At 42.7% G+C, this 13,004-nt stretch overlaps 1 protein-coding gene across 1 annotated transcript in view; it reads left to right on the top strand.

The window, feature by feature from the left end:
* LOC111067477 (four and a half LIM domains protein 2) overlaps nt 1-13,004 on the top strand; it is a 60,130-nt gene that overhangs the window by 17,084 nt on the left and 30,042 nt on the right. Inside the window, exon 3 of the mRNA XM_022356549.2 lies at nt 1,360-1,445. Within this exon, the coding sequence (XP_022212241.1) occupies nt 1,360-1,445 (86 nt within the window). The remainder of the gene's footprint in view (nt 1-1,359; nt 1,446-13,004) is intronic.

Here is a 13,004-nt window from a genome sequence, read left to right as displayed (position 1 = left end):
CAGAATTTGTAGCAGTGGGTGGAACCCGAACCCGTTGAATGAGTGGGCAGAAGGTGCTGGCTACACTTACAAGATACAAAGATACAGAAAAGCTAGAGTCGGTGCCACAAAAGGCAATTGCAGCAAGCATAATGCTGCTCATGGCTCATGTTTATTTATTCCGAGATTATTCAGATTAAAAACGAAATTGGTTTACAGTCGATAAGATGATGACATCATTGGATTTAATATCGAGACAACGAGAGAGAGAGAAAGAAACTTCAAGATGAGAATCTCTTCCGTTGTCCCCCCCCCCCGCTTAAAGATCGAATGCTGTGTGAAAGTCTTTTTTTGCCCATTTGGCTCCATTATAGATTTATTGACACACTCATTTGTTTAATTGGGGATGACATTAATCTGCCCCATTCGAAAGGGGAGGCCTTCGCCTTCGCCTGCGCTTAAGTGGAAATCAAACATTTGCCCAACTGCGGGGCCAAAGCTTGCAACTTAATGCCAATAATATCCTGGCCCATGTCTACTGTCTGCTGCCAGGGGGGGGGGAGGCAGCAATGGGCTCCCGCCCATTGTCTCTCTCGCCACTTTGGTCGCCTATGAACTGGGTCAACATCGATTTTTGGGGCAGCGACGTGTCACAATTATCGTTGCCCTAACCATACCCCCCACCCAGCCCAAAAAAAAGTCAAAGAAATGCAGTAAAAGGGGCCGCACAGGATATCCTGAATATTAATGTCTCAACTCGAAACCGGCGATTCTCATTTTTGGCAACAGGAAAACAGTTGTTACTGCATTTTTCCTGGCCACAGAAACAGACACAGAAACAGAAAGAAAGACAAAGACAAAGAGAACGTTTGGCCTGGCCAACAAATGGAAGCATGCCAAGTGCAATTTCTGTGTGTGTTCTTCTGCTGGTTTGTTTTGTTGGCGTGTATTTTTGGAACAAGTGCAACATCCACGGCTGGAACTGCAACTGCCACTGCAACATCTAGAGCAGCCCAGTGAGCTTAACTTTTGGCATGTCGAATTTCTTTGCCCCTTGTTTTGGCTCGCCAAATGCAATTTCGCCACACAATTTGCATCCCCAACACACCGCTCCCGAAACACTCAAGATATATCTTTATCCATAGTTTTATTTACGGAATTGTTTGGCGCAGTGGCAGTGGCCCGCAAATGAGCAGAGGGCACAAATTAAGTTGTACCATCGTAAATCTCTTGTCTTGTTTTCGGGCTTAAAAGCTAAATTTAAAGCGGCAAATTTATATTACATACAGGCACAGTGGTTGTGGATGGAGTTACTTCTCTGGGATTTCTTTCGTTATATAAATTCCCTTTCTTAATAGCGTTTCCTTCTGCATCTTTCAGGGTGCCATCATTCGCGAGGTTGAGGATGGAGTGCGCTGTGAACAATGCAAATCAAATTGTCCCGGTTTTGCAGCACACGATTGGAGGTAAGGATAAATGTAGTTTAAATATACAAGAATCAAGATGCTATATAAAAATAATATATACAGAAATAATCTTTTAAATAGATTAAATTATATACAAAAATATGTCATTTTATTTTGTTTAATTTAAGACATTAATTTGCATTCAAAATTCATTTACAACTGTGCAAAACTTAGGCGGCCCAATATTTCACGACCGCACTGTAAAGCTTTCTTGCAAAAGCTTTTTTGTATGTGTAGTACTTGTAGCTTGCGCCAGCTGGCGCCACATAAAATAAACGACTGTTCATATTCCGATTGGAATTGAATTTTCTGAACAAATGAAGAGAGTTTTAAGACTCTCCAGCTGTGAAAGAAATTCAAAAAGAAAGTGGAATCCACTCGTACTATTGAAACTCTAAGACCAGCGATAATTGCTCAAAATCTATACGAAGATTAAGATTTTTTTGTTATATGCCCAAATACTGTGAATACGGCGTGGGATCAGAATTTCGGTTTCGCTGCGATCGATAGATAAATATTGAGTCAGCAGTGCCAAAAACAGATGAAACCTCTTTTCAAACAGCAGGGGGAGAGGATGGAGGGAGGATCAGCAGCAGCAGCAGCCCAACAATTTTGTGGCCCATAAAAGCGGAAGAGAAATGAACGGAAAACCGCAAGTCAGTGGCCCAAAATTATGGGGAATGGGGGCATTATCATCTACAATGTGCGCTTGCCCCCAGGGTCATATCGATGACAACGTTGCTGCACACAGAACATTTTAATGATAATTTCTCTGGCCACATCGTTAATTTATAGCCCCGTCGCAATTAATTATACTAATTATTTATTTCTTTATTCATTGTTATGTTTGCACTTGAACTGCGTTGCGTTTCATTTTAGTGGCTAAAATTATGCAATTTTCCAAACGATTATGTGGTGCATTCTACCCCCATAAATCCCCCCCCAAATGGGGCGCATTTGCAATTGGGGAAATTGGCCAAACACTTAACGATTGTGGCCACAAAAACCATTTGAAATTACGCCATTAATCTGTAAACTGAACCGAATGTCCGACTGTCGGGTGTCCGTTTGTCCGTACGGCTGTCAGTCCGTCTGTCGTCTCTTTTGTCTAACTGCGGTTTTGTTTGTGTTTTCTGTCTGATGCTGGCCGCACGCCAATTCCATTCGATGATTTACGGGGCGTATGCGTATTCTTGTTCTGTGATACGCTGCTTAAAAAAGGTCATACAGAGTTCTAACAACAAAAGTGGTCGGCACCACACTCGCTCAGATTTGAATAAAATAATCAAAATTATTACAAAAATAAAGAAAGAGAATAAATAATCCAAAAATGTTGAGAATAAAAATTGTGGACATTGTTTCATATATTTTATTTCCAATCTTCTATAGAGTATTAGAGTATTCTACGCTCTGCCTCGAATTTCTTAATTTTTTACACTTGTTGTTGCTGGTTTTTTTCCCCTATTTGATTTGTAATTGCTGTAGTCTGTGTTTTTGCATTTATACGTGTCATTCGCTATAAATTACTAAAAGTTCTAGTTTTTTTTTTGTGGTTCGTTTTTTGTGCTGTGCTGTATTTTTATGGGCGACTTTTATGGCCAAATGTGTTGGGCTGTAAATTAAATTATTTTTATTTCTTAATGCCAGCCAACGCAAAAATATTAGAAAATATTTAAGAAATTGTGGGCATATTTTTGGACGAGCAAAATATTTCACACAGGTGATGAAAACATAGATCAAAAGCCATCAGTAGAAGAATACAAATAAATATAAATTAAAATTTTGATAGAAATTTATTGAGCAAATTTTTAGGATTACTACGGGGTTTGATTAGGAAATAAAGGTAATGCTAGAAATGCTGGAAATGGGAAATCATTTGCCCTTTAGATCAGATTCTACTTAGCACCGCTAGGGTTTCCTATGGGTAGTACTCCCTATATAACCACACACCTAATACCTTCCACTGTTGCAGTTTCCTCCGAGGTGCATCAGCAATTAAATCAATTAATACAAAGACCTTGGACTGTGTTTTCCATATTTAACGGAAAGAGTCGCTGAATTTCTTAGATCTCTACTGATTCGGATTGGAATTCAATTGATGAAACGATTGCGGTGGCAGATTGCGATTGCGATTGCTTCCAGTGGGAAATGTTGCAACATCAATTTGGTTCAAGTTTTGGGTTCAACTCAAGTTCAAAGCGTGTGCAAATGCTCTCCCTCGCGCTCCCTCCCTCTCTCTGTCTCACTTACTGGCTTTTTAGGGCTTGAGCAATGAACGCTGCCGAGGCTAACATTGACTGACTGACGAAATGACATGACTGGCTGAAGTGACTGACGTTGTGTGCTCTGAGCCGGCTCGTGTTTGTTCATGTCTGCTTCTACATACATACATACATAAGTGTTTGTGTGTTTGTATGCGTTCATTGACGATCTCTCTAACAGCCGCGTGCTTCGCCGATTTATTTGTGGTTGTTGCGGTTGTTGTCGTTTTTTTTTTGCGTTTCGAGACGCGCTCAAAATTGCATTGTTTAACTGTTAAAACAGTTGTTACTCAGTTGTCCACGCGATCGGTCTGTGTGGGTTGTGTGTCAGCAAGAGCGAATGAATATTCCAGCCAGCCCAGCCTGAACTTTTAAAATACATTTTAAGCCCAAAGCAAACAGTGAAACAAAAGCAAAGGGGAAGCAGCAGAAGAAAGGAGAGCACGCAATGTGTAAGCAGCGCGCTCCATATCGCCTCAACTCACTCTCCCACTCTCTCGCTCACGCTCTGGCTCTCTTGGTGTTTACCTAAACGTCAATTGCGCTTATCAGTATCGACATCTTCGTGTCTGTTCGTAAACGCAATACAGTGAGTGATCAAATATTAGGACAGCTGGCAGTCGAAGCAAAAATAAAACACATAACAGTGCATAAACTGACAGTGCAGGCTCGCAATATTAGGATCGATTTAAAAGTGTAACTAATCTGAGGCAGGCAGGGTGTGTTGCTATTAGAACTGCTTGCATGAAAAAAAAAAGCAAGGCAAGTATCAAACATACAGTGTCAGACAACACAAAAAGGCACCTTGCTTTAATTTATTCGTGTCACGCACTGTTTTAAGACACCTGAGCCGCTGTCAAACTGCTGACTGCCCGTGTCTGTTGCTGTGTTTGCCCCCGCCCAGCACCTCATCCAATTGTTGCCGCTTTAAAGTTGCGTGTTCAGCGCTGCGCTGCGCTTCTCTTCGCGCTGCAACATGCTGTTGAAGGTGCAGTCATGTGACGTCTTCCAAGTGCAGCCCGTGCTGGTAAAGAAGCAGCCAAAGTTTCCCACCCGCGAGCGTCACATGGCCATACGGCGAAAAAAGTCCACGGCCATGGTCACGTCCATGGAGAAGCCAACAACTACAACAACAACAACAACAAGAGGCAGAGAACAACGGTAAGCATGGTGGTGGAGGGGGTCATCTATAGGTATTTATGAGTTATTGAGGTGGCAATTAACGGCTAATGGATTGCCCCCGAGGCGGCTGCTCTGCTCGCACAGTATTTTAATTGGGCATCAATCTGTTCACACTCTATTTCGTACAAGAGAGCGAGGGAGACAGGGAAAGAGAATTTTTGGAATAAATTCTACATTGATTTTGGCATTTCTTTCTTCGCTTCTTTCCAGGTCTCTTTTACTATTCTTTGTCTTCTTTTGCCCCCAGCCCCCTGCTTTTAGCTGCTGTTTTGCATAATTTCACACTTGTAGATATCACATTTTCATGATTTTCCCCCCCATTTTCTTCCACCACACCAGTTTGAGTGAGTGTTGAGATACCACACAAAAAATGATGGGATTGAATCGATCTGGAAGTATCCCATAATTTCTCCCAGTCCTATAGATGGTATAATTACGTGTAAATAATCATAAATCTCTATAATAAAAATACAATTCCTGATGGGTAACCTTGAATTTGAAATTCCTTGGATATTTTCAGGAAACTTTTACCAGAAATAATGCTTTTTTGGCCCACAAATTATACAATAATGTTGAACACTTACAAACCAAAGAACAAATTGGTTATACAACATATACCAGATCTTCCATATACATACATAAATAGCCCCAATGAATCGCGCCGCTTTTCATCTGAAATTACGACTAGGGAAACAGATTTTTGACAACAAAGAAATCCACATTGTGGCGCTCCGTCGAACCGAAGATAGTGACGAATGATCATTGTACTTTGGGGCCATAATAAACTCAAACGGATCGCTGGTATCCAGAAGCCAGAAGCAGCAGCAAATTATTTTTTGTGTGTTTACTTAATGTGACGCCTCACGTTAACGTAAATTTCCACGAAACACAGAACAAAAGTCAAAGCAAAGCCAGATACTAAACGGTGTACAATATAAATAAATAGATTTCCATTAAAAAAGTAAAACAACATTTGTAGCTGCCTTTTGGAGGGAGAGCAGTGCCCGATACAGTGCAGAACATGTGATGTGGACAGAGATGGCCTTAATGGCCGAAACATCAGACGCAGAAACGCAGAAACGTAGCCAGAGGCACAGACATTGCACCTGCGACCGACCAGGTGACAAGCGAACGACAACCGACAAGCGCCAAATGTAGTCAGGCAGATAAAGATACAGCGATACAAGCTACAATATCTGTATCTTTCTTCTTTTTTTTTTTGTGTAATGTAATGTAATTTTCCTTTTGGCTGTTTTCTGCCAGCCTGCCTGCCTGCCTGTTCGTGTAATTAAAAACAACAAACGAGTGGCCCCAGCAGCGTGGATGGGGTGGCATGGTGGGTTGTTAAACAAATAAACAGATTCCCTGCTGCCCCACAGGTTGCCCTGCCCACAGGTGTGTTTACCCGCTGAGCAGAGCTTCTCTCTCTCCGCCTCTGTCTCTATATACTCAAAGGTGTAACTGATAGATGACCAAATGCATCTGCCGGTGCACTTAATATAGCCATTCTTGACAGATTTTTTCCATATTTCAATTCGAAAGGAATAAATTTGTTGGAATAAAAAATGGAAAAGTCCTAGAAATGGGAGACTTGCAGGCCAGGAAGAAAAAACCCTTACATTCGTTGGAATCCCCAGAGCTTATCTGAAATATAAATAGAAGCGATCAAATAACGTCCGCCTGTCCGCCTTTTGTCCGTTAAGAGAATTTTAAGGATGTATATATAGAAAATCAGAAATATAAGTGGGAGAATATTGGAATTTCCATGGAATTCGTTAAGCCTATTCCTTTATGAAGTTAAAGAACTAAATGAAAAACAGTTCGTTCGATCAATCACTAGTAAAAGAGAACTCGCCCGTAAGATCACGTGCTGTAGTGGAACGATATTCAGTTGCAATCGATACGCTGCTACTAAGTGAAGATACATTATCCGCAGATACATTTTTGCAACTAAAAAAACATATCCAATGCAAATGGCAACTTGTTCCGGCACTTGGTTGGGGGTAGTCTTACCCGTGTCCATTAATCAACTGCCTCGCCAAAGTCACGTTTTGCATTTCGTAATCGTATACGTATACTCGAGTGTGTGTGTGTGTGTGTGTGCATACATATGGGAGTGAGTTTTAATGCGGCTGCTTATCAAACTGAGAGACAGTGCGGCGACATCGTCACACCACAGAACTACACGACTACCACTACCTGGAAAAGGTAGAAGGCAGGAGCAGGAGCAGAAGCAGGCAGCTGGAGGAGCCTCTAATTAAGTGGATTTCAGCTACAACGTGGAATGGTCATCAATCTTCCACGAGATAGAGATACAAGAACACACACAAATATACATTGTACATACATATGTATGTAGATACAGATGCGGCGGCGCCCACTCCGGGAATCGCACATTAGTTGCCTTTGATTTTATTGTACAATTTCAGCTAATTAATCATTAATGTTTACGATTAAGCGAAAAGCAAGCAAAGAAATCTTCATAAATTACATTTGCCATCAGCCAGCCAGCCAGCCTCTCCTTTCCCCTGCCCACAGCAATGTCATGGGGCAAGCAGGGTGGGGGGTCAAACAGTTTGTGCATGACTATGCCCATGAGTCTGTTGACTCTTTTCGTGCTCGTGGGCCATGAATGAAAACACTTGGCCACACCAATCAAACACCGCCCGCCTGTACCCAGCCTCTGCCTCTGCCTCCGGCTCTGGCTCACCGCCCACTCAATGTCCGGCCGTCCGTCCGTCCGTCCACTCTCTCTCTCTGTATATTTTTAGTGCTAATACACAAAATTGGCCAAGTGCTGCTGCCTAACTGAATAGAAACTGAACGGAACGTAACGGAACAGAAGGAGCTGAGAGACTGAGGTGGCAGATCCATCCAATGGCATCATAATATTATTAAAACAGTAGCGTACTCTGGGTAATTTTGGTAGGAGGGGGAATTGGAGGCTTGTTTATAGAAGAATAATGCAGGGAACATTGGATCTTTGAAATGTTATTGGAACGTTAAATTTTAGTTTGGCTTTCAGATATTTTTCAGGATATTTCCCCCCATCTTTAATATTGAAATCATTCCCCTGTTAAATCCTTTATGACCACGTCTCTGACCTTTTTACGGCCCATTTGCGTCGTCTTTATGGATTTTGTCCAGCTTACCATGTCTGTGTGCCCCCCAACACCCCCTGCCTGCCACTGGCGACAACAGTTGGCCTTTTAGCTAGTTGCGTTTTGTGCTTATAAATAATTGCAATTCGGAATTTGTTTCATGTCTGCTGCTCGCGCGACTCTTTGGGGCTGTGTGGCGCAATCAAAGTCAAAGTGTGGCAGAATGGTCGCCAGACGTTTTTGATAAATGGCTGGAGCAGTTGGCCGCCCAAGGGGGGTGTGGGTTGTGACTGTGACCTTGACCGTCTTTTCAAAGTAAAGGAAACATTTCATATGTATGCCTGGCGGCTGGGTTTACAGTTTGAGTAATATGCAAAGGGATGCGCGACGGTCATTAATCAAACGGAAGTAGCTCTCTTTTGCCACTCTCTTCGCTTCGCTTCACTCTGCACTCCACTCTTACGCCAAGGTTGCATTCTTCCAGGTGAGGCCGAAATTCGCAGGAGAGCGGAAGAGAGAAGATCGGTAGCTGCTCGCTCACCTTGTAACGTGTTATGCCTTGGCCTCACTTCTCCCCCGCTCCCTTCGCTTATCTGCACGCTTATCACCCACCCCACCTCCCCCACTCTCAATCGCTTCGGCAGCCAAGCGCACTACCTGTTGACTCATTAGCCATGTCCGACTCCGCCGTCGGAGTTGCACTCAACTCACTCGCTCTCTCTCGCTCACGCGTCGTGTGCCGCGTTAATGAAGAGCGTCATAAAGAACCTCGCGGTGCAATGCATTGCTAATAAGCGGTTCTTGTGGGTACGCTTCGTGTCCCCCGACCCCCAACCCCCAACCACCACCACACGACCACTGTGGATGCAGTCAGAGGCAGGCAGAGCAAATGCCGTGTCATTATCGCTCACCTTTAGCTCTCTCTCTCCCCCCCAAAACACCACCTCTCGCACCCACACGACAGATTGGCTGCTGGCGCTGACGCGCTTTCTTTCTGCTGAGCGAGCTTCGTGTTTATTTTATGCTACGCTTCGGCAAATCGAGACAACGAACCCGACAATCCGAACCCGAGAATCCGAATCCAAAACTGAACCCGAACCCGAACCCGAATCCGACCCACCGAAACAGAAGCAGAAAACATTCACAGTTAGAATTGACTTGTACAGCGGTGCGGTTGTTGTTGCCCAGCGCGTTTTCCGCGCGTTTCGGCCGCGTTTTTCCTTCCGTTTTTCGTATATTTAATTCATTATTTGTGTGTGTTTGTGTGCGGAATAAATTGTAAATAAATTTGATTAAATTTAATTGCATATTCTTTTTGTGTTTTTGTTTTTTGTTTTTTTCGCGTAATCTGGCCATTGACTCCCTCCTGACGTCTGTTGCGCGCGTAATTTGCTCAATTTTCCAAGTGTTTAACATTTATTTGTTTTATAAACAAAAACGAAGCCGCCTGCCAAGAGATTGTTTATGCTGGAGCGTTGCGGTTTCATATCATGTTATTTACTCGGCAAATGTCAATTTTTGGAAATAGTTTCTGTACATCAAAGATGTGGATAAACCGAATAAAATAATACAAAAATTTGAAAGAATTACTCGAACGATTTCCTTCTTCTTCTTCTGTTTTAAAGTGAAAAGATTACAAGATTCCTTCTATTTATTTGTCTGCGGACTGAAAGGAAATAAATAAAAAATTAAAAATTAAAAATTATTCCTTACTATTCCTCTGATTTATGTGCTGAATAGTGAACGCTGATATATCGATAAGTGAAAGGTTTTCTTATTATCCAGGTTTTATTTGAGTTCCTGCTCTTGACGAAAAAAAAAAAAACGTGAAATGAGTCAGTGGGATTTAATTAGACGACCGTCCTTCCTTCCATATTCCCCCCACAACACATTGACATCCATCCATTTATTTCTTTGCCGCTTCACGGCCCATCGCACTGTTCTTTTCACTTTACTTCCCTTCCCGTTCACCACTTCTCTTTCTGTTTTCCTCCCTATTTTGTAACACATTGTGACCAGATTTCGCGGAATAGTAACCTCCCCACCGACAGAAAGTCATTGGCGCAATATTCGCCATAGAGATGAGCGATCCAATCCCATCCGAACCCATCCAATAATCCAAGTATTCGTGGGTTATATTACAATCGTGGGAAGATGTGATCTACAATTCTGTGGAATGGAATCTTCGCTCTGACGATGGATGAGGTTTTGTGGGTCAGGCCTGTCACTCTTTATGAGGCAAATGGGGGCACTGTTTACACTAGATAGATGGATGAGTGACAATAATAATAAAGTGAGGATCACTTGGACAGCTCCCCAGGGACAAACCGCACACTACTTATAAAGTATGTTATGAACACTTAGCTCAAATCAAAACAGTTTTGTGTTTGTACACATTTCAGGCAAATACTCGTAGCATATATCAAGGTAATGAGGTGTTTGCTCTATGATGGAATCCATTGATACGAGTGTTGGTAGATGGGCGATAGAAAAAGAAAATGAGTATATCAATGCGATGCACTGTGCTGCTATCAGAGTGTTATCTTTGCGGCGGTAGAGTCTAGAAAACTATTAAAAAAAAACCTTCTATAGGGAATTCTGGGGTTCTCTTAGGTAAATAACAAAATCTAATCTGGAATTAAGAAAAATCAACTAAAGATTTTTTTAAATGAGAAGTTAGGTCTGCCTGAAGGAACTACGGGTTTTCAGAACATTGTTGACAGTTCTGATACGATACCTGAAACCTGATACCTGAAAGATCTCCTGATACATAAATACAACTCGTGATTGCACTGCGATTTCCCCCGTGATTTTGTGGCACATCTCTAGAGGTAGGAGGAGGAGGAGGCGATGGCAGCCCCCACTTAGAAGCAAGGTTGTAATAATTCACTATGCAATTTGTTGCTAAAGAATATTCTATCTGGTTGTGTCGTAAATATCCACTAAGCTGACTCTCAGCAGTGTCAGGAGGAGGGGCAGCAGCAGCAGCAGGGGATGTGGCAGTGGCATACTCCGCATGTTAATTATCGCCAGGTGGGTGAATGATAGTTGGTTTGGTGGCAAGTCGAAAAGGGTAAGCAGTGGACTGGCGGGTCGCTGCGGTGATTCAATTAGCGGTTGCCCCGTACGCACATATTCTACCCATATTTCTGTATATACGAGTACACTCGTATTCCGATTCGTGTGACTATATATGTAGGGCAATCTGTGCCTGCCCCACAGCAACAACAACAACAACAACCACAACAAACGGAACAGTAGAAGTGCATTGTTCTGTCGTTCTGGTCCCCTTTTTTTTTTTGCCTCCCCTCTTTTATATTTGTTCCAGGGGTAATCGCATTAAAAGTCATTTAATCGAAAGCGAGAAAGAGCACACACCACAGCATGCCGCACCACACTCTTTGTGGCGCTCTCTCTCTCTCTCTGTTGCACACACACACCTTCACCCACTTTCGATTGGGGGGTGGGGTGATGCCTCATAATTGAGATTTGTTGCACTTGCAGCTCGTCGCTGACTTTTATGCGAGCTTTTTTTTTATTGTTTATGGGGTTTATGGGGAGGCAACCGCCACTGGAACTGCGGCAACATGTAAGTGCAATTATAGTGGAAAATTGGATTTCCTTGCCACTGGGAAAGCTCTCTACACCATCTCCACTCTATACACCTCTCTCTCTGTGTATAGCTTGCAACATCCGAGTTTTATCCCGTATCTGGTTTCAGGGGGTTTCGGATTTCGGACTTTTTTTGGATGGCAAACAAATTGTTGGTCAAACAATGCTGATTGCTCGCACTCTCCCCCTCTCCCCCTTCTCGCGTTGAGTGTTTTTGGGGGGTTTAACCTTTTGGCAGATCAACAGGAGGGTGGGATGCTGGGGCAGGGGCAGGGGCGAGCCTGGAGTTGCCCCTTAAAACTTTTCCAATTGCTGCTGTCGCCCCGATTCTGTTGAAAGTGACTTTTTGGGGGGCTTATCAATTGTAATTGTTGGTCTGAGGTTTGTGCTTGTGTTGGGTTACCTATAGGTTCCCCCCTGTCTCTGCAAACTTCCCCCCTTGCCACGCTATTGTATCTCCAATCCGTGGAAAATGCTGCGGGGCCTAACAAGAAAAGTTGTCCCCGAGTTTGGTCTATCTGTGTGCGAGAGGGTGAGAGAGATGAGGGGAGAGTGTGTTGTTCAGTGTGTGTCTCTATAAATACAGTGCCGTGCAAAAGTATAAGGCACATAACTACAGCATAAACTATGTTTTAACAAGCATGCAAGTCGAATGGGATAGAGATACGAGAAATGTGCTAATTGGAATGGACAGAACAAAAAGATATAAAAATACATGAAAAATAAAAAATAAAAATATATAAAGGTAAATTAAAGTTCTCCCTCTATAAATGAAACGCACTGTGTGCCGGGTAAAATTTACTTTTGGCTTTTAATTACATTTATCTGGCGAAACTTTCAGAACCCCCAACCGAAACTTGTTTTATTTTTTGCTTTCATACGCATTTCTATGTTGATTGTGCCACATGCCCCACCCCTGCGATATCAGATATTATTATTATTATATTACGAATATGATTCTTTTTTGTTGTTTGTTTGTTTGTTTTGGATTTCAATTAAATAAAAATCTACGACAGATGGTCTGTCCCTGTCCGCCTGTCTGTCTGTCTGTCTGTCTATCTGTTCCTCTGTGTCTCTCTCTCTCCCTGATTGTGTCGCTTGAAGCTCTAATCTGAAATGGAACACGTTTTAATGGCATTTTAATTGTTTATTCAGCGATAACATTGCGCATTGCTCCTCTCAACCTAATGTACAAACAAACACTCAGAAATTGTGTCTCTGTTGCTGGAGACTGAAGAAAGGATCGGAGATAGAACCCGCGACTGAGGCACAGATAAAACCAGAGACAGAACCAGTAAAAGAGATAGAGACAGAGCCAAAAATATAGATACAATTGGAGGCGGGGCAGTATGAGTCGCAGCATTATTAACCATTTTAAGACATGTCACCCGGCCCGCATTGGT

The sequence above is a fragment of the Drosophila obscura genome, unplaced genomic scaffold (assembly GCF_018151105.1).
Source record: "Drosophila obscura isolate BZ-5 IFL unplaced genomic scaffold, ASM1815110v1 contig_1, whole genome shotgun sequence".
Lineage (NCBI taxonomy): Eukaryota > Metazoa > Arthropoda > Insecta > Diptera > Drosophilidae > Drosophila > Drosophila obscura.
The sequence above is the reverse complement of the archived record's forward strand: the minus strand, read 5'-3'. Positions and strand labels throughout refer to the sequence as shown.